We start from the raw sequence: 22,760 nt of genomic DNA, 5'->3' as shown, positions 1-22,760 counted from the left end.
TGTCCTATCGCTACACTCCATCAAGAAGAGACTGGCCTCATCCATTTGCCTCCAACCTCCCTTCAGGTATTTCTAAACATTTATCAGATCCCCCCTCTGTCTTCTTTTCCCCAGGCTGAACAGATCCAGTTCACCCAGCCCTTCCTCACAAGGGAGATGCTCCAGGCCCTTCACCATCTTTGTGGCCCTCTGCTGGACTTCTAGGAGATCCTTGTCTTTTTTCAACCAGGGAGCCCAGAACTGGACACAGCAGTCTAAATGCAGCCTCACCACAGCAGAGTAGAGGGGGAGGATCATTTCCCCCGATCTGCTGGCCACGCTCTTAGTAATGCACCCCAGAATTGTCACGTCTTTTATTTCATCTTCCATCCCATTAATCTGCAAAACTGGGAAAACGTCTCTAGTACTGCACATCATCCTTCCCCCAACCACACTGATTTCAATAAAGGCACGAGGTAGCCTTTTTCCCATTCTTTTGTGTAACTCGAGCACATCAGCCACTCGAGGACTTATTTCCAAGGGACTCTTGAGTTGTAAGACGTTGGTTACGAGCAAGAGAATATCTCAGTGGCGGACTTACTTGCCGAAACGCGCCCGAGAAGCACCGCAGCACGCGTACTAGCGCCGCGCGTGACTACGGCCGCGCGCCCGCCGCTCGCCCCGCCGGTTGGGGCGGGATAGGCGCCCGCACTGCCCTTGCGCCGGGCAGGAACGGAAGGCTGTGCGCGTTCCTGCTAGCGGGCAGCGCGTGCGCTGCCTCCGGGAGCGCGCGGGCGCCGCGAGGAGTCGGGCGTCTGCAGCAGCGGGGGCTGGGCGTGGTTGCTAAGCGACGGCGCCCGGGCAGCGGCGCCGGCCCGGCAGAGATGAGGCGGAGGCAACGGCCTCCGCGCTCCCGCCGGCGCTGAACCCTACTCCCGCACCTTCCCCCGTCTTTCTCCATCCCGTCCCGCCCGGGCTTTGCCGCCCCCTCCCTCCAACCCTCTTCCCTCTCCCCTCGCTCCAGTCTGTCCTTCCCCCTCCATGCGGCGGGAGCGGTCGGCGTGGGGCCCGTGCCGCGGCCGCGCCGAGCCCCGCCATCCCTCGCCTTTCCGCCGCCAGATTCAGCGAGGAGCCACGGGCGGCGTCTGCAGCGACAACAGCGGGTGAGGCCCCGGCTGAGGAAAGGGGTGGCGAGGGAAGCCGTGGGGCGGCCGGAGGAGCGGCGGCGCCCTGGCGGTGGCGGACGCCCTTTCCCGGCGCGGCACGGGGGCTCTGCGTGTCGCGAGAGGACGGCAGGGCGCCCCCTGCTGCCCGCCGGCGGTCTCCGGGCTGGGCCTCTTTCGAGCCGCGGCCTTCCGCAGCTCACACGCCCGGCCCGAGCAGGGTGAGCCGCTGCCCCGGCGTGCGCCGCTGCGTTGTTGGCTCTGGGCGGCCGCTTGGCCTACTGCCGCCTCTTCCCGACGGCGCCGCCGATTCTGCGTGGTCCGAACAGCTCCGCGGGTGCTCTGCGAAGCAGACCGGCGCGGGGCCGTGTGGGGAGCTGATGTGGTTATCCCAGCGGGGGTTTGGATCCGGGGGTCTCTCGTCTAGGCCTTTTCTGCCACCGTTCGCCAGCTGGGTGCAGAATCAGGGAATTTGCCTGGTTTCATTTAATAAGGGCAAAGCAGGGATTGTGAAGGCTGCGGTAGCATGCTGTTTAAGGTGGTGTTCTGTCTCTGAACATATGAAGGGTAGCAAGAAATTTGTGTTAATAGAAGCATATGCTTAAATAAGGAAATTACTTTTGCAGAGGGTACCTGATGATCACGACTCACATCCTTCCGTTTTGCTTTATACTGTAAATGTGAATTGGAAACTGATCATTTACTACAGTATAGAGGATGTTTACAGTCGTATTTCTAATTCATTCATTTGAAAAAGTTATTTTGCACAGCTCTTTTCTAATTATCACTTAAACCTTTGGAGACTGTATTTCACAAGACTTGTGTAATTCTTTCCCAAGTCGCTAAACAATAAAAAGGAATGCAAAAGCTATATTGTGTCTTCTTAAGTTGATAAGTGTAGATCTAAATTAAATTGTTTGTTTAATACATGCTTTATCTTTTTTGTTTTTTCAGTCTTCTAGTGTGTTTTAGTGATATGTACTGTCATGAATGGAAAGGAAGAATAGAAAGAAAACGAAAATTCTGCTTGTTCATGAATGTATATTCAGCATATTGGTAGTTCTGTGTGCCTGGGAATGTGCAGCATTAGCATGCCAGATCCATCTGATTTCATATGCTTTGTGTATTCACTAAAGTGGATGTCTGAAGTTGTTGCTTTTGTACAGGAAGTACTTTTAATTATAGAAATGCATCTTTTAATTGCCACATACTGTAAACGGCACTATGGTACGTAGAATTGAAAGGTAAATTTTACAAGTGTTCAAAACAATCTTTGAGTCTAGCTGGAAAACTACTTTAGTAGGGATGTGGAGGTAATTCTCGAACAGAACAATTGAACTGCTGTTGGAATGTGTTCTTTCTTTTTCCACTGTCATGTTTTCTGTATGTTCATCCTGTAACTGCTGATGTTTTCTGGACCTGTGTTGAGACAGTCTTCTATAATGGTGCTTACTGAGTTTTAATTGAAGCCCTTTGTAAAACTTCCTAAGTCAATTTCATTTTAAAAGCCTCTTTAAAATGTATTTTAAATTAAAAAAAAAAACAAACTAACATCAACTGAAGTCACCAATGAAAAAGATCAGAAACAAAAGATGGATGAATGAATACCAGGGACACTTTATGTGCAGATGAACTAGTAAGAGTCAAACCTTACTGTCAACTGCAGTGAATAACTTTTGGCTTTCTGTTCTTCAGTCTTTCAGAATGCCTTTTTCCAATGCAAATTATTCCACTGTAGACATCTATTACTTCTGACTTTCCTAGCCAACTGAGCTGTCATTTTGTTAAACATTTATAGTTGTACTATAGATCTGTGAGTAGTAGGTCACAAAACAAATCGCTTCCATCACTTAAACTCTATTACTGTTTACTTCAAGAGCAAAAGTACTGGAGCTCTTTGGAATAAGGAAGGCAGCAGGATGGAAGTCCAGTTATAGAAGCTAGGCTTGGAAAAGTGAAGAAAAATAATTTATAAACTCAGGAAAAGTTTCTGGGTGTTGCAAGATTATAAACTGGTTTAATATATTGATTCATCCATTCTCATATTATAAAAAAAATAGACTGATACCTTGAACTCACAAACAACGCTGAGACTACTCACCACTTTTGATTATGAAAGCTGCTAGACATAAAGGACTTTGAAGAACCATATATACATGACAGGACAAGAATGCATGTGTCTATATGTTGTATGTATGCTTTTTTTTTTTTGGTAATTTTAGTTGAAAATACTATTTTTCCAGGCGTTACAAATGAGAAGTATATTTGAATAATAATACTTCACACCTGCTACTATGTTTTGTTTGTTTGTTTTTGATAACATGTATATGATGTTATGATAATGCAGGAGATTCATCTGGAAATAAGAAAAAACACCCTTACAAATCTGGGATTTCTAACACCATGACACTTAGTATGGTTTGATATATTTCAGATTTAGGGAAGAAACAGACGAGTGTGGAGCTAAGCAATAGATTTAGCTTTATTGTTCTGAGGTGAGCAGTTGGTTCATGAGATTGGTCTTAACAAAAACTTCATTTACTATCAATCTCCACTCAAATACATATATTCTTTCTATATTTAAAGTCTTCAGCTAAGTGTATTTTTGTTTTAAGGGTAGCTGCTTGTAACATTATAATGCGATGGAAGGTACAGCAATAATAGTGGGCTGGCAAAGTCTTTCTTGGGCTGCAGCAAATGAGGACAAGCCCAAACGCAGCAGCTGTGAACGCAGAATTGAAGGGGAAAAAAAACTGCTTCCCTTTGGAAGGTATCAAATACACAGAGATCTCTGGAGTCCCTCAGCTCCACTGCCAACCCTTACATGAGGTCTGTGCAGGGGTGGATCCTGGCTCCATCCTTTCTATCACTCTGTACATTGCTTGCACCTAAGCTCCCCTGTGCTGGCCCTGCCTTCCCACCAGCTGCTCCATGACTGAACATCATGACTGAGCATTCCTGCTACACTACACCTGTATTGAACTTTCTTAAATGACTTAGTTTTGACTTTGTTTGCTGGCATACTAGGTTGAATCATCATGTCAAAAGAAAAACTAGTCTTTACATTGTTTGCTGTGTGACTCCTTTAGAATTTCATGAGGATATAGAGGTCAATGGCTTAATGTCCAGATAGAGATCAGTGATGAGTGGCATCCCTTAGGGGGTTATGCTGGGGCTGACACTCTTTTATGTCTTTATCAATGACATTGACAGTGGTATTGAGTTGCACACTCGAAGTTTCTGGATGACGCCATGCCTGATGTGTTGATGTGCCTGAGGGATGGGATGCTGTTCAGAGAGACCTAGACAGGCCGAGCAGTGAGCACAGGAGAATCTCATGAGGTTCAACAAAGCCAGGTACAAAGTCTTGCACCTTGGTCACGGCAACCCCCACTAACAAAACAAGCTGGGGGTCAAAAAAATTTAGCACAGCCTTGCCAAAAAGGACTTGGGGGTCGTGGTGGATGGTAAGCTGGACATGAATCAGCAATGTACCCTCACAGCCCAGAAAGCCAACCGTATCCTGAGCTGCATAAAAAGAGATATGGTTGGCAGATCAAGACGAATTATCTTGATCCCTCTACTCTGCTCTGGTGAGGCCTCGCCTGGAGCACTGCATTCAGATGTGGAGTCCTCAGTACAGGAAAGATGCAGACATGGAGTGCTTAATAACAGGGTCAGAATATCAACCTTACGTTACGGCATAAAGCTTAAACTTGAGTTATTTTTTTAGTAAGAGCATCCATAAGAAATTTAATGCATTTATTCCTTTAACAAGCCTGCACAGCCAAGTCATATAAAAATCAATTTCTTAGAGTTTTTAAACATGAACCACATGAAACCCTAAACCTAATTCTCCCCTCCTTCCTCCTTTTTTAAGGTTCTTTGCGAAGTCTTTTCTAATGGATGCTTTGTCCTAGCCTATGTTTAGGTCATCTGTCTTTTAAGAGTGAAATATATGCTATAGCATAGGAATTTACTATTTCATTTTTGAAAGCAAAAATTTATTTTTTTTGGAGATGAACACTGCCATCACCACAGCAATGAAAGAATCTGAGATCAAAGAATAACTTAGATTGGAATGGACTTCAGGAGGTCATCTAATCCAACGTGCTACTTAAAGCAGATGAATTAGTGACTTGACATTGTTTTTACAATGGCAACAGACCAGAAAACTTCCAGTTACAAGATGCCATTAAAGCCTTCTTATTTATTTCTGTAAAGATAATGCTTGATGGTAACTCAGTGGGATGACTTTTTCTGCTTCTAACTCTTTGTTTAGCAGCTTCTGAAGTGACTGGTAGTATATCTGAAAGCATAAGTCCTACATGCTGAGTTTATGCTCCCACTTGGTGGATAGCATAACATGCACATAAGGGTGCAGTCAGTATATTGAGAACTTTAGAAACTGGATAACCTTTCAGATTTCTGAAATATTGTTTTATTACTGGGTGAAATTTTTAGTTAAAGGACAACAACCACAGCATTAGAGGTGCCCTCCAGCTATACTGGATGCACCTTTCCCTTCCCCCTCAAGAAAGTCCAATAATTATTTGAAGATCCTGGATTTAGCAATGCCGCACAGCAAAGTAATCCCCTCAGTGCACTTTAACTGAGTATTTCTCCTATTGTTTTCTAGCTTGGCAGTAGCTCAGTAAGAGCCATTGTGGTTTCTTGGGAAGCTAGAAATAAGATTTTAAAAATGCTTTGTACAGTTAACAAACGTACAGTTAGAAGAGTGGTGTGGTTAGGATGGTATTTTGCAAGTTTACAGTTAGATAATTTTGGTGGAAAGAGACAATCAAAAAATAAATGAAATGCTCACCCGTGTCCCAGGCTGGAGTAGAAACTCCAAAGGAAGGAATCTCCAGAAAGAGATTCTTCCCTAATGGCAGTCAGCCCTTCAGTGGATCCAGGAGAGCTGCAGCCAGGCTCCAACCCTTGCTGTCACTCTGCTGAATTGCCTGCACCTGTGCTCCTGCAGCTGACTCAGCCCTTGCCTGAGGTGATCAGTCAGTGGTTCAGGCCATGACTCAACAGTTCCCATACACACTTGAATACAGCCTATTTGATAAAGCTCCGTATGTAATCAGTCCAAATACTTAGTTGATTTTTTGAGAAAAACTTTGTCAACTTTTGATTCTTGCCTGTAGCCTGAAGTCATAGAAGAGACTTGAGAGGAAATGAGAAAGGCGCTTGAAAGAGATGCGAATTTATTACTTGTTACACTAAGTGATTACACAAGTGAGATGTGTGAGGGAGCCTATTAGGAAAGGACGTGTTTGGCCATCTTCATTCTGGTGCCAAAGTCATGCCTATTTTGTGCCACAAAAATTCTCATAGCAGTCTTGCAAGAGAGCTTTTCATACATCCAGAGCTTACATCAATCACAGCATTCTTCAGAACACAAAGGTAACAAGCAAAAGTATATTTGAGAACTGGTGCCAGTACTGGGGCTTCTGTTGTGATTGCTGTTTAAATCCAGGATCGTGTTCCTCATACAGATGTAACTTTAAAACAGTTGGTTCTCTTTGAGAATTAGATATGTTTGCCTTTTTATCTCTTTCACTCTCTTGTTTTTGTCTGGAACTTCATCTAAAGGAGGTGACTTTAACAAAAGCAAAATTTGTTAAAAAGAGAGAGTGGATTTGAAATAAATAGATTCATCATGACAATTGCATTGTTTTTCATTATTCTCATTGAATGCTACGTTCGCAGTCTGCTGTTTTATAAAGGAAAGCAGGACTTGAAACTTTCTGAAAGTAGGCTGCTTGTTAATTACTTTGGTTAGCTTGTCAACTCTTCTGTCAAATAGTTGAACTCCTATTCTGCCTTAAATGCTGACTTACAAATTCCTTCTATCCTCCATATTTCTCAATGAATTTTATTTAGTTATCTATATTTATCTAAACATCCAAATTGACAGTTTTCTCTAAAACATGCACTGCTGTTGCTTTTAAAATCTGTTTTTCCAAGGCTCCAATATTTTAGTTCATCCTTTCATAGGTCACCTTGATGCTTACTTTGACAGACCTCTCAATAGGATTCCTTGAACACTTCTGAAATAAGACATAAACTGTGTGCATCCTGACTTTCTGACAAAATGCAGTAGAATCCATCCTTGATTTTAGAATTTTCAGTGCAGTAGATATAGGAAATGAAAAGCTCAAAATAATCATTGCATAGAACCCTTCTGCATGTTTGTATTGACTTTTTTTTTTTTTGCATGTCTAGCTGCCAGTTTGCACTAAACTTAAGGAGGTGTCACTTATCAACTCTGGCAGTAAAACGTCTCTGAAACAGACTAAAATGGTTTGTATTAGAGTTTGTACATACAGGAACTCCACACCGTGTTGCTGAAGCAGACAGGCTGTTCATACTGTAGAAGGCTACGAAAAACAGCTTTCTAATGAAAGTTTTGGGTCACTCTTTTATTTCTTAAATCCCATCTAAAATATTAGTAAGATATTCAATTAATTACAGCTGCAAGTGTATAATATGGGAAGTAAATTTTTCATGTGTGGAGATATTGTGGAAGGGAAAAATAATTTAATTTGTGACTAAAGATTCAACAAAGTTGCATGTTAAGATTGATAATGATAAAGCATGGAAATTGAAATGACGAGAGAACTCTATTTACTTGTAAACAAAATTACTGTAGTCAAGTATTTTGCAGAATTTTACAAAACTTTTTTTTGTTTGTTTGCTTTAAAGGATCTTCATGTTGGTGTTGTTTATGCCAGAACATAACAAGCAAGGCAAATTTGCTCCAGTCTTGTGTCAACTTTGTGTAACTAGCAAACACGATGCAATTGAGTATGAAATTCAGGTGACTTTGGAAATGAAGAAAAAGTTCTGAGCTCTCTGACTGGAAGCTGAACGTGATGACGGCCTGGTCTATGGTAGGGAAACTGAAAATGGAGAAGAGGCACTCCAGAGAAGAGAGAAATGTGGAACAAGATGCTGGGGAATGCAGCGCTGAATCTGAGGAATGGACGAGCTCAGAAAGCGAACCTGAGCAACCGTACTTCCGAAGCAGCTGTAGCAATATTCCATGGAGAGAAAAAGAGGCTTCCACTAAACCACATCGGCCACTCTGTCGCTCCCCATGCTTGGATCGCCCAAGTTTTTCACAGAGCAGTATCACACAAGACTTGAAACTAGAGGAATGCAAAACAAATTTGGACAAGGAATACCAAGCTAAAATGGATTTTGCTTTAAAGCTTGGGTATGCAGGAGATCAGATCCAGGCTGTACTGAATAAACTGGGAGCAGATGCGCTCATCAATGATGTTCTGGCAGAACTTGTGAGACTTGGTAACAAAAGTGAATCAGAGGGACAGAACAGCAGTACCACTAATACTCTGGTGCCAAGAGGTCCTTGCCCAAAGGAAATAGCAAGCCCTGAATTGTCACTTGAAGATGAAGTTGTGGATAACAGTGATAACTTGAGGCCAATTGTCATTGATGGAAGCAATGTGGCTATGAGGTGGGTCTCCCTCTTGCAACATATGAAAAGAAGAAAAATGACAAAAAATATTGATGTGAAAAAATCTATATCGGTGCTGGGGAATTTAACTGTACTATGCTGTGTTTTGTTTTATTCAAGTCCTTAAGCAATACTGAAAAAATATTAATGTCCAGAGGCAATCGAACAGGGGAGTTAAAAATAGTTTGAAATGACATTAATATATGCTGATGGTATGCGCTGGACTTGAGAAAAGTTGAACTACTGCTGATCAAGCCTATTCAGAAGTCAAAGCAATTTAGCAATGTCAGTACAGGGCTATGCATGAGCTTAGCCTGCCGACTCACACAGCTGTGGTACTTGTGAATTGAGACGCGCCTAAGCACAAGGCTACTTGAGTCTACACAACTCAAGCTGTGGTCAACATGGATCTGTACTGGGTCTTATAAGGGGTGGAGTTAATTTTCCCCACAGCAGCCCATGCCATGTTGTGATTTGCACTTGTAACTAGAGCAGCATTGATATTACACCAGTGTTTTAACTGTTGCAGAGCAGTGCTGGCACAGCATCAAGGCCATCTCTCCAACCCCACCTCCCTTGGCCGGTAGTCGGAGGGTGGACAAAAGGTGGGGAAGGGACATCACCGTTGCAGCTGACATAAATAGACCAAGCAGATATTCCAGACTATGACATCATGCTCAGCAGTAAAAGCTCTGGGGAAGAAGGAGAAAGCCAACTGTATCCTGGGCTGCATAAAAAGCAGCATGTCCAGCAGGTCAAGGGAGGTGATTCTCCCTTGTGAAAGCCCACCTAGAGTACTGCATTCAGCTCTGAGTTCCCCAGCACAAGAAAGATGTGGACTTTAAAGTAGCTCTTTAGAGGAGGGCCACAAAGTGGCAGGCCTAGAACACCTGTTCTACAAAGAAAGACCGAGAGAGCTGGAGTTGCTTAATTTGGAGAAGGCTCCAAGAAGTTCTTTCAGTGCATAAAGTGTGTTTATAAGACAGACTTTTCTTTTTTAAACAAGTATATGTAGTGATAGGACAAGGGTTAATGGTTTTATACTGAACTAGAGTAGATTTAGATTAGGCATTAAGAAATTCTGCACTGTGAGGTTGGTGAAAAACTGGCACAGGCTGCCCAGATGGCCCATTCCTGAAAGCATTCAATGTTGAATGGGCCTTTATGCAACCTGATATAATGAGAGACATCCCTGCTCATGGCAACACAGTTAGACTAGATGATCTATAAAGGTCCCTTCCAACATAGACCATTCTATGATTCTGATTCTCATTACGTACACATTTGTCTTCCCAAGCAACCACTATATGTATTTACGTCCTGCTTCCCAATAAGTGGAAGAACATTGGATGCTGATGAGAAGCATTTGCTTCTGTGCAGCCTTTGCTTTTAATTCATTGAACTCCTGTCTCAGACCCACTAGGATTTATTTTTTTCCTCCACCTCATTTTCTCCCACCTCTTACTAGGGTGAGTGAGAGAACAACTGCAGTACTTGTCTGCCTGTTAGCATTAAGCTACACCACAAACCAAAAAGATATTTTTGTAAAGCAACATCACCAATATTGATTTTACTTTTTTTTTTTTTTAAAACTGTTTGTTATATTTTCAGTCTCTGTACTGCCTGAGTAACTCCTGAGCACTGTGTGACAGCAGCTGGCAAAAATTGTATACTCTTATTACTGCATACCTGTGAATACTCTGTTTATGAAATAAATTATGTATGCATTTGAAAATATAAAAGAATATTATATTCTGTGAAATCCAAAAAGGGTGCAGAAAATCACTTTAGCAATGCTTTTGCATTAATAATTTAAGTTGCAAGGATTTGGAATATGCTGGTTTTCTGTAGGCCTTAGTTATACTTCTGGTATTAGATACCTGACTGGCTTCATCTGTTTCAGTGTTACTTTCTCCAGTGTTTCGAGCCCAAGTAAAACACGTATTCCACTGCACTCCAGTAATCTGTGATGTTTTTCTCCAATAAGTAAAATTTTGATTTATAATCCATAGAATAATACTAGAGACCTCTTCAGTAAGATGCTACTCTCTTAATAATTCAGCATTCTTGTATAGGCTGAGAATACCAGAAAAGTGAAAGAATAATAATGCTTTTGCCTTCAAAAAAGCTGCATTGATCATGCAAATTGTAGCCTTTAAGGTAAAAAAAAAAAACCATAATTAATGGTGCTTATGTAAGAACACTTCCACTTTCAGTGTAGATTTTTTCTTGAACATTTTTGGAGGATGCTACACAGAACCAACAGCTTGTCTCTGGATGGTTATGACAGCTGGATACTGCTACAAACAAATGCCAGTTGCTTTAATCTGTGGGAGGCATTCCTAGCGTTTCGTGTAGCTACAAGAATCTCCTTAATTACACCAATTGCTTGGACTACTCCCACGTGTTGGGGCACCTATAGGAAAGTTCTCTCCTGTATTTCTCACTGCTAGCTCGTTCTCTCGGTTATTTCTGGTAAGAAGTGTCACATGGCTTTCATAGCATTCTGGAACGCTCCCTAGGAGCCCTACTCAACCATTCTTTGAAAGCAAGGACACTGCTCCTCAATGCAGCATCACTGAGCTGATTGAATTAATGCCTTCTGTAGCAAATGGAATAATCTGAATAAATTAATATAGAAATCCTAGGGAGAATATTGAACTGGACAGCTCCAATGCTGTGTCATAGTTGACGAAAAGCTGCAGTTGTCTTGAGGAAGCAGACAGTTCTGAATGAAAACGCTTTGAGAAAAGCGCATCGAAGAGCACAACGTTGCCTTACCAGCCTGCTCTTTTCAGATGCAATTTTAAAGGTAGTTCATGTTGCTAACTAAAGCGTGACAAAGGGGGATTATTATTTTTTCTTCAGTAAGAGAGTCAACCTTACTTTTTTCCCTAAGTATTTTTTCTTCCTCAATATCACCATATGGAAACAATACATGCACTCTTTTTCAGGGAAAGAAAGCGTTAGCTTGAATCTAAATATGAAATCATTCATAATGCAATCTATACATCCTACATATGTAGAGTAAATACTAAGAACATAATATTTACTGTATGTCCTCTCTACAGTTAACAAATGGACAGTTGAAAAAGTAGCACGGTTAGGAGAGCACTTTACCGGTGTTATAGTTGGAAAGATAACTGTGGTGGAAAAGAGACAATCAAAGAAGAAATGCTCACCCATATCCAAGGATCTTGGCTTGCAGTGGAAAGCTCCAACCAGGAGAGAAATCCAGAAAAAGATCCTTCCCTGGGCTCAGCCAGCCCTTAAGTGGGTCCAGGAGGGGTGCAGCCAGGCTCCGCCCTTCCTGGTCACACCTGAATTGCCTGCACCTGTGCTCCCACAGCTGACTCAGCCTGTGCCTCAGGTGCCCAGTCAGTGGTTCAGGCTGTGGCTCAGCAGTTTCCAGCACAGTCCTCATATGTTATTCAGGCACTTCTTAACTGTTTTCTGAGAAGATTTACAATAAACTTGAAGAATTGTGTTTCATATTTAACAAATCAACCAGTAAGGTAGACTAAATAAGATTTATAATTGATTCTAATTAGTGTCTATCAAATATCTATTTTTTCTTTACAAAAACTTTTAATGCCATTTTATGAATGGAAATGGTATTATACAGCTGCTTCAAACACTCAATTCTGTACAATTGTAAAGACTTAAGTATGTTGCATAAAAGAAGTTTTTGATTAGTTGGAGAAGGGAAGAAAGAGCTTGAAGAACTTTTACAGTAATTTCTCTCTAAAAGAAATAAAGTATTTTTTAATCTAGATGTTTTGAAAGCACCTGTTCCTCATAACAGTCAGCTTCACTAGTTCATTTATTTTTATTATTGCTAACTTTTTTATAGCACTATTTTAGATGAGCTCAATTTTTTGAAGGTGAGTTTTTTCAATAGATCAGCTAATAAAATGAAAAAGTAGAAAAAAATTTTTGTAGTGTGATGGGAAGTGCAAGAATGACAGCAGAGCAGCAGAATTCCAGGCTACAGTAAGGGAAGATTCACTTAAACACAACAGCACTTAGCGCAGGAACGAAGGGGGGAAGGAAGAAGGAGAGAGGGGGGAAAAAAAAAAAAAATTGTCTGGTCTCTACAAATTCTATTTCCCTTATTTACCTACATCATGACAGCTTTAAAAGGAAAAACAACAACAATGAAACCCAGAGCCGAAACTTTTATGTTTGCTGTTTCTGAGTCTTCTGGTGATTTGTTTTTTTTTTTGTTTTGTTTTTGTTTTTTGTTTTTTTCTTCAGCCATGGAAATAAAGAAGGATTTTCCTGTCGAGGAATTCAACTAGCTGTTGATTGGTTTCTGGAGAAAGGACATAAAGATATCACCGTGTTTGTACCTGCATGGAGAAAAGAACAGTCTAGACCAGATGCACCAATTACAGGTAATAGGTCAAGATCTTCTTTGACTTTTTGGTTCAAGTAAATAAGCGTGTTACATTAAGACAGAACTGTGTCATTTTTCTAATGAGAACTACATGCTAAGCTGTGGCCATAGCGTTGCTTGCACTCAACTGAGAACAAAACAACTTCACTGGTGAGGAGCAGTTAAGTATTTGCATCTGCAAAAAAAAAAAATTCTTTTTTTGAAATATAACTGGATTATGTCAGCACTCTTAAGAGGAGATACAAGTTTAGCAAATGTAGTTAAACGGACAGAAAATAATTCTTAGTTCCTGGGCTAGTAGAAAATAAGTAGAATCTGGACAGGGACTCTTTTGTTAGTGCTATCTTGAACACTGAAGAAGCAGAATATATTTTGACCCCATTTGTAGTACTTACATTTTACTCCGAGCTAACAAGAAGGCAGTAATAACTGAGTTATCATAGAATGGCCTGGGTTGCAAAGGACCACAATGCTCATCAGTTCCAACCCCCTGCTGTGTGCAGGTCACCAACCAGCAGCCCAGGCTGCCCAGAGCCACATCCAGCCTGGCCTTGAATGCCTGCAGGGATGGGGCATCCACAGCCTACTTGGGCAACCTGTTCCAGTGCCTCACCACCCTGTGTGAAAAACTTCCACCTCATATCCAACCTAAACCTCTCCTGTCTCATTTTAGAACCCTTCCCCCTTGTCCTATCACTATCCACCTTCATAAACAGCTGTTCCCCCTCCTTTTTATACACTCCCTTCAAGTATTGGAAGGCCACAATGAGATTTCCCAAGCTAAACAAGCTCAGTTCCTTTTCTAACTGTTCGTGAAAATGGATATTTACAGGGGAGTACAGTGGTTATGAAGCTAAAATACAGGATATTTACTTAGTGCTTTGAAAGATCAGAAATGTCATTCTCCTTCTAGGTTTTTCTTCGTTTTCTTAAATGAGGATTATATGTGCACATAATAATAAAATTATTTCTCAGAAAAGAGGAAAAGTGTAATATTTCATGGGCTGTATTTCTTCACAAACGTTTAAAGAAGTTGCTTAAGTAAACTTATTTTACAGATCAAGAAATCTTACGGAAATTGGAGAAAGAAAAAATTCTTGTTTTCACCCCATCTCGAAGAGTTCAGGGGAGAAGAGTAGTTTGCTATGATGATCGATTCATAGTAAAGCTTGCTTTTGACTCAGATGGCATAATTGTATCAAATGACAACTATCGAGATCTTCAAAATGAAAAACCAGAATGGAAGAAGTTCATAGAGGAGCGTCTGTTAATGTATTCTTTTGTGAATGATAAGTATGTTTTTTCCTTCAAAAATTAAGAGAATTTGCCAATTCTGAGCCCTCAGTAAAAGCTGAAATTCAAATTTCATTTCTTTCCCATTAGATTTATGCCTCCTGATGATCCTCTAGGACGCCATGGTCCAAGCCTTGAAAATTTCTTAAGGAAAAGGCCAGTTATTCCTGAACATAAAAAACAACCGTGTCCTTATGGTAAGTGCTTAAGCCATATAGATGTGCTCTGTTCAAAGGTAGGTGAAGCGAGCAATTAATAAACATTTTGGCATTAGTAGCCATCCAAGCACCATATCCTTTTTTATATCCATCACGCGCATATTAATAAAAATAATATAGCAAAAAATTAAGGCTATCACAGCTTTTTGCTATTTTTTTCTGGTTTGTATTCAATAAAAGAGATTTATAACTACACAAATTGTGTTAGGAATGTTTTATATAGCATTGAGTATGTTGTCAGTATTGAACTCATGAATGGTAGGAACAAAAGTGATGCAGTGATATACCTGGTTACAGGTAGTAGCAGTCTGTGAATGCCTGCACATGTAATTATTCTTAACAATGATAATACAGAAACATTACAACTAAGAAAAAGTGAAAGGTATGAAGAAAAAGGTAGCGGGCAGTAGTATCAATGTTTGATTTATTTAACTTGAAATCACTTTTCTTACAGGTAAAAAGTGCACCTATGGGCACAAATGTAAATATTACCACCCAGAACGGGCAAACCAGCCTCAAAGGTCAGTAGCGGATGAGCTTCGAATAAGTGCCAAATTATCTGCTGTGAAAACAATGAGTGAGGGAGCCTTGGCTAAGTGTGGCACAGGGCCCTCCAGCTCCAAAGGAGAGATCAGTTCTGAAGTGAAACGCATTGCCCCAAAGCGTCAGTCAGATCCAAGCATTAGATCAGTAGCTGTGGAGCCTGAGGAAAAGTTAACAGTAGCCCGGAAGTCCGAGGCCAACTCTGTCCCATCTCTGGTTTCTGCATTAAGTGTACCAACGCTCCCTCCACCAAAAAGCCATGCAGCTGGTGCATTAAATACTCGATCTGCAAGCAGTCCAGTGCCAGGTTCCTCACAGTTCACGCATCAGAAATCCTCACTGGAACACATGTCCAGTGTGCAATATCCTCCAATATTAGTCACCAACAGCCATGGCACCTCAGTTAGTTACACTGACCAGTATCCCAAATATGAATCGTTAGGGGACCATGGCTATTATTCCTTACTCAGTGATTTCTCCAACTTGAGCATGAGTAGTATGCATAACACAGATTATTACGGGGCTGATATGGACCAGGGGATGTATTCTAGAAACTCAAGCCCCTGTCCTGACAATTGCTTAAGCCATACAAGTAATGATTCTTATTCCTCTTACAATGACTTGTATCTGGGTGTAGCAGATGCCAGTCCAGAAGATAATGTGAAGATCCACAGACTGACATCGCAAAATCGTCTTCAGCCTTTTCCCCATGGTTACCATGAAGCCTTAAATAGAGTTCAGAGTTTTGGAACTGAAGAGCCTAAACAATCCCTTCGCAAACAGTCTGTTTCCCACTTAGGCCTGCATGCCCAGCATCCAGTTGTTGGAGCACGGTCCAGTTGTCCAGGAGAATACCCTGTGCCTCAAAATATTCATCCATCAACTGCACAATCAAGCCGTGCCTTGGTCATGACAAGAATGGACAGTATTTCTGACTCACGGCTTTATGAAAGTAATCCTACAAGGCAGAGGAGACCACCTCTGTGTCGAGAGCAGCATGCTAGTTGGGATCCGTTACCGTGTGCAACAGACTCTTATACTTATCATTCATATCCACTGAGTAACAACCTCATGCAGCCATGTTATGAACCTGTAATGGTCAGAAGCATGCCGGAGAAGATGGAGCAGCTGTGGAGGAATCCATGGATTGGGATATGTGGTGAGCCACGGGAGCCACACGTTATCCCAGAGCATCAGTATCAAACATACAAGAATCTTTGCAATATTTTCCCGCCAAGCATCGTCCTTTCTGTGATGGAAAAGAATCCCCACATGACAGATGCGCAACAGCTGGCAGCTATGATTGTTGCCAAATTAAGAACAGGGCGTTGAAATATTATAACCTCTTTTGTATAAATGAGACTGTACAGCACATAGGAACTGGTAGAAAAATTATATAAAGAAGGAAGTAGGCAAATCTATTGTAAATATTTTCTAATAAGGTAGGATAAACTTCTGTACACAGTAGTTGTTGTATATGTATTGAGGCACTATTTAAGAGTTGACTGTATTGTAAATTTTAAGATTTTAAAAATAGAGATTTTTAATAGTATTTTACAGGAAGTGCATACCTTGCTGCATGGATAGTTCATGAAGAACTACAATGTCACATTCAGTGTCTCAAAGCTTTTAATACAAAATTATTATTAGCAGTTGTATTGCATGTATTAATGTACACTTTCAATTTGATTATAAATACCTAATTGGCCTTTCAAAGCATGCTGTATACAATCCCGGATGACTTCTAGGGTTTCAGCTTTGCCATTTGACGCCGCCTATTGGTACCTCAAATATTGAAGAAAAATAACTTGACAAAAATTATTCAATTTGTAAGACGCTGAATCTCTTTCAGCTTTTGGATGTTAATATTGTTGGTATTTCTTAAATTTCAAAACTGTTCCCCATGAGTTTATTACTGTTACTCCAGTCCAACAGAAGCCAAATGCTTCATTAAATTAGGACCAAAACATTAAGGAATATGAAGGCATGATAAAACTAAAATATGTTTTAACTGTAGCTTCCCTCTTCAGAATTCAGAATCATCTGCTGCTCCAGATGATTAGAAAAGATGAAAGAAAATTGTTAGTTGTGTATGAATTGGATTACTCAGATTCCAATAGCAGGAACTGAAAGTTAATGCAGAAACTCATCTGTATCTACAGCCCTTCTGTGGGCAAGGATGGCATTTAACATGCAATACGGCCATAGAAGATCAACCTGTGAAAGGAGTGGGAGTGGCCATTCCTTGAAAAGAGATGCTACAGTTCAGGTTTGTGGCAAAGCTTGCTTGGTTTTGCTCTTCAGATCCACGCAGAGGTGTGCATTTGCCTCATGGCCGTTTCTAAAATTTCTGTTTAAACAAGTGAGAAGATTTTGTGTGGCATTGTTTGCTCAACTGGTATTTTGCTCAGGGTGGGAACCTTTGTAGCTAAATGTCTCCAAAAGAGGCGTTTCTTGTTTTTTAAGCTGCACTGACTGAACGCCCTTTTTTGACTCCATTGTATATTTCAACATTTTGAACCATTACTAACTCGATATGTCTCGAGCTAGAACTTAATGACTTCTACTGTAGTTTTTTTCATGAAAGCTGAGAAGGCCTAGTTTATGGCCTTTTGTTTCTTCATGAGAAGGTGTGACACTGCCTAAATGTTTCTTACTGTGAAACACACGGAATGCGAGGCTGCAGTCAGGGTTGTTTCTGGTGTTTTGATAACGGCTTGCATGCTGCTTTCTCACTCTCTGTTTGTCTAAGGAACAAAACATCATCATTTCCACATCTGCATTACTGTATAAGTGATTGGTTTGATTCACAATATTGTTCAGGCTATTTATCATGGGCAAAACGTATTCCTGCAGGTCAAAAGCAACAAAGAAAACCATTATAGGTGCAATGACAGTTAATGTACCGATAATAACCACATCATTTCACACATGACAAATATTCTTCTGTTGGTACAAGGAACATATATAATGACCACATCATTACACATTTGAGTTAACTTGAAGGTGATTTGAGTTTACACTCAGTGTTTAAAAATAACTATGTTTTAACTAGTTGTCACAGTTATTGTCACTGTTAATAGTAAATCTCTGGATACCTATAGTAACTGGAGGAAACAGATTGAACTCTTGACCAGTATCCAAAAACATTTCTTACTAACCACCATTTTAGATTTTTAATTTGCAATTAATTCTTATTCTCTTCTCTTGCATGGTATTAAGCAGCTGAGAGCAATGCCTCAAATAACCAGAAATGACCTTTTGTTTGTTGATACAAATTGTATCTCTTTTTCTTGATTGTATAAAAACTGTTTAAAAAACAAAAAAAAAAAAACAAAAACAAAAAAAAACAAAAACAAAAAAAAAAACCAAAAAAACCTAACAACCCATAAACCTCTAGATTAACTTCAGTATTACATGTTCACCACCGTGTTTGTGACACCATGTGTCACACAGAAGTAGCCCATGAGTAATTATGATTTTCTGTTATTTAAAATGGGCACTTATAGTTTATAGATGAGCAAGACAACTTCTCAGAACTGGTTTATTATGTGCACAGATACTGTGTGTACACCTCAAAGCATTACATGGTTATCTTTAGTCTATTAAGCAGATTCATCCTTGCACTAAACCTTATGTAAAAATGTTGCTGTTAACTCACCTGCATGTGTTTAAAATAGTAACAATATAATTACTATAGACCTTGCTTTATTCTAAACGCATTAATTTATAATTTATGTAGGCTTAAAATGAAGTTTATTTTGCACTCACATTTTCCATCTTGCATGGAATTAAATATTTGTATGTAAAAACACGTTTGTCCCCTTTTTCTCCCACTATAAAGGTAAGCTATCTTAAGAGGGCTTGGTGGGTGTTTTTGATATTTTAATGTGTAGAAGCCTGAGCAGAAGTTACTGTGTGAAGCTGTGCGTGATTTATGGACAGTCATTCTTGTAGGACTCGTCGACTTGTTTTCATGTTCACGATCTTTGTCTTACTGACAAGAAAAAGGAATTATTCCAAACAGAAAGGCTGTGGTACTGCAAACACAGCATGCCATTTCTGTAAGGCACTCTGAAAGCTAATTGTCATTTTATAAAAAGCTATTTGCATCCATCCTACGCAGAGCTACTGAATGGGCAGTGTAGCCTTGTGGAAATAATTTGCAAACGTTGTGCTTGTTTAGTCCACCTTAGAGGAAATGAAGCTTTTATTCGTGATGTAGTCTTTCCTAACCCACCAGTTAAGTGACAATTCCAATATCTGCATCTGTTCTCAGATATGTTTACAAGCCAATTCAAAACACTGACTTAATCTTCAGCGCAAAAGCTTAGATTTCTTCTTACATGGAAGAGTTGATCTTATTAACACATGATCATAACTGTCTATATTGTAAATATAAGACTCTGTGTAAATGCTCTGAGAGCATGGTATGTAGATGTTTTTAAAACTGTAAGTAAGCAGTTCTAGAAACTATATTTTAATAAAATCCAAAAGATTCTAGCTGAGGAACTGCAGAAAGAAAAAAAGTGCTAAGATGAAATCTTGCAAGGAAGCAGCAGCAGAGCCAGTGCTTACTCTGGGCATTCTGAATAACTGATCTTTAGTTTTCAGCTGTATTACTTTCACATAATTTATCACTTAAGAGTGCATAATGTTAAATTCTTGATTCAAAACTCAAATGCTTTATTGGAAGTCAGCCTAATTTTGTGTGTTTTTGTAATAATTACATGTTCATAATATATTAAGTTGTACATATAGAACATTTGACTACTGTTAGTCCTGTTGTTGTCTTATTGAGCTACAGTAGTGGGCTTTATCCGTTTGTAGAATTAAACGTTACTGTTTAATTGTTGTAAAATTTTATAAATCTCTTTGGGTTATTTTGGTTGACCCAAATATAATGTAAGTCTCAATGACAAAATGAGTGAAAAATGGATGTTAAGCCAATATGTGGTATTTAAAAAACACTGTAGTAAGTGTGCAAACTCTCTAGATGCTGCTGCATGGGTATCATTCACTAGCATGAGTCTGTTTAGCTTTTTGTAAAAATCTTTTAAATTTAAACTCTTAAAAAAATATTAAGTGGGCATATGGTTGCTTAGGCCAAGCAGAAGAATCCTCATTAAATACAACAAAAAACAAAGCATCTGTTTAGGAACAGATACTCTGAATTTTGGCATTTTGGAATTCTTACTGGTAAAGCCAGAACCTGCAAAGAATAAACGTGAGCTGAGAAGCCTGTTTAAAACTTGGTTGGTTGGTGGTGTGCGTGCGTACCTGTGACACCCCCCAAGCTGCTATCAGGAACATTCAAGGGAACACGTTTTGAGTGCAGTCATTCTAAAAATTCCATGCTAAAAAGAAGGTCTGAGCTTCATTTCTGTACCCATCTGCCCCACAGAAATACTGCTTTTTCTTGACTTGCCAAAAGTTAACGTGAAACATTGGTAGCACCAGACTCCTATTAGCCAGATCATGAGAGCTGTCATTATTAGCGCTACAGTTCAGCATTCAGCATCAATGCAGCTTTTATGCACCCCCCCCATTAGGAGGCTGTGTGACAGAGCATAGGATTGCAATGGTGTTCCTTGCAGTACTTATACAGGAAAAAATACAGGTTTGCTGTTACTTCAATTACTCTCATGCCAGTGTTTGCTTAGCCTTTGAAGATCCATTATATAGTCTCTATGATTTTGGTCTTTGGTATTTTGAAGTTTGTAAACATACTAAAATTATTGAGAGGAATCCAAAACTAATACAGTCTATTACCTGTAGCCTCCCTGCTCTGTGTAGAAGGTTTGCACAGCTATTTAATACACATGAAATGTTATACTTTATATTTACCTATATAAAACCTGCTTATTTAATAAAACTGAGAGCCACTGGATAATTTGTTTCTAGCCTTTTTTTTTTTTTTTCCCCAGCCCTCTTAAGAGAGAGCCTCAGAAGAGCTTTTTGTCCCAAACAACTGTCACAACACATCCAGGTTATATTTCAACATTCCTTGTTGATTTACAGGAAGAATACCCAAATTGTGAAGTCATATAATGCTCAGCTTCTGTGTTTAAATCTGCATAGAGAAAGGATGAGAGTAAGGATGCTCCATTTTACTTGAAAAAAAGCAGAGGAGAAACTTCTTTGTGTTAATTAGGTCCCACTTCTCATCAATCTTTCTATTAAATCAATTTTCTTCATCTATTTCAACACCTCATCATTTCACTTTTCAGGGGAAGGATACAGCATCACAGTGATTTGATTCGAAATTACTTCAACTGTTTTGGGGAAACAAAACAGGGGAAGGAAAATGATATAAAAGGATCACCTTTATCTGTATCTCTATTTGCTCAAACTTCTACCACTACCATGTTTGCTTTCACAATAACCAGGAGGATCCAGGTACTTCAAAAGACAAAATTATTACAAAACATTAAAATACACATATTACAAAGTTTCTTCCACATCTCCCTTTATGATTAGTCAGAACAGCCCTCACAGACACTTACTGAGAAGTATTAGATTCCACAGGATGCTCTTGCTGCTCCGGTTTTCTCCCCAGCACTGTAATCCTTTCTTAGCACAGGAGGTCCATTGGAGAGTGACTGCTCTTATCATTCAGGAAGCAAAATATTTAAGACTTGAACAGGCAGGAATAAGTTACAGTAATGATTCCATTGTTGCATTATGTGAAAGTGATGGTCCCAAGGCCACAGCTTCCTCAGTGACTCTCATTTGCATCATTTATCCTTGCAATCTTACGTAAAGCTCCAAAATAAAGACCGAGAGGGGACCTGATCCAGGTCTATCAGTATCTGAGGTGTGGGGGCAGAATGGCGAGGCCAGACTGTTTTCAGTGGTGAGTGGAGACAGGACAAGGGGAAACGGCTGGAAACTGCAGCATAGGAAGTTCCGCACAAACATGCGCAAGAACTTCTTTACAGTGAGGGTGACGGAGCGCTGGAACAGGCTGCCCAGGGAGGTGGTGCAGTCTCCTGCTCTGGAGATGTTCAAGACCTGCCTGGATGCCGACCTGTGCGACCTGCTGTAGGGAACCTGCTTTGGCAGGGGGTTGGACTCGATGAGCTCTGCAGCTCCCTTCCAACCCCTGCAATTCTGTGATTCTGTGAAAATTATTATTATTATTATTTTTAATCTCCAGTCCCTTCTAGAGCTTCACTTGGAGGTGGTATTGCAGACAGTAGAAACCTGTCTGGAAAGAAATTTACAGAGGGGAAAAGGCAGACTCAAGCAATTTAAAGCAAGGGAAAAAATTAAGCACTGAAGGAATACATCAACACGGCTTTTCTTAGTCCCCCCTCAGAACACATTTCTAGTAAGCAAACTAATTAGCATTCTGAAAAAGAAATTTTACTGAGCGCCTTTATCAAGGGAGGAGAAGTTGCATATAGCATTTGTTAGCATGCTTTCCTTTTTGAACTGTTGTTTGCATCTCTTTGAAAGCATAAATAGCACATATAATAACAGTGTTAGCACCTAATGAGAACGGTAACTATAAGGAATTAAAAAGATGCCACTGCACAATGCCACACTGACATCTTCCTGTTATTGTTTAGTTTCTTAACTACTGCAAGTTATTAGACTGATTCAGACAAAAGCTCTGTCTTAAACCCCTGGAAGATACACTCCAACAAATTATTACAGAGAAATAAGTGCTT

At 40.1% G+C, this 22,760-nt stretch overlaps 1 protein-coding gene across 3 annotated transcripts; it reads left to right on the top strand.

The window, feature by feature from the left end:
- The first annotated feature begins 1,044 nt into the window (after positions 1-1,044).
- On the top strand, positions 1,045-18,477 carry ZC3H12B (zinc finger CCCH-type containing 12B). 3 transcript variants are annotated; one of them, XM_052672794.1, is made up of 7 exons: positions 1,045-1,142; positions 7,857-8,631; positions 12,889-13,028; positions 14,089-14,323; positions 14,414-14,520; positions 14,996-15,062; positions 15,725-15,843. In XM_052672794.1, the coding sequence occupies exons 2-7, from the start codon at positions 8,027-8,029 to the stop codon at positions 15,741-15,743; spliced, it is 1,173 nt and encodes a 390-aa protein (XP_052528754.1). In that variant the 5' UTR covers positions 1,045-1,142; positions 7,857-8,026; the 3' UTR covers positions 15,744-15,843. The 3 variants fall into 3 exon arrangements, with proteins under 3 accessions (XP_052528754.1, XP_052528752.1, XP_052528751.1); XM_052672792.1 differs by having other exon boundaries at positions 15,722-15,834; XM_052672791.1 differs by having other exon boundaries at positions 14,996-18,477.
- Positions 18,478-22,760: the final 4,283 nt, after the last annotated feature.

Source organism: Tympanuchus pallidicinctus, unplaced genomic scaffold, assembly GCF_026119805.1.
Source record: "Tympanuchus pallidicinctus isolate F22 unplaced genomic scaffold, pur_lepc_1.0 scaffold13, whole genome shotgun sequence".
Classification (NCBI taxonomy): Eukaryota; Metazoa; Chordata; class Aves; order Galliformes; family Phasianidae; genus Tympanuchus; species Tympanuchus pallidicinctus.
This window is presented reverse-complemented; position numbering and strand designations above follow the sequence as displayed.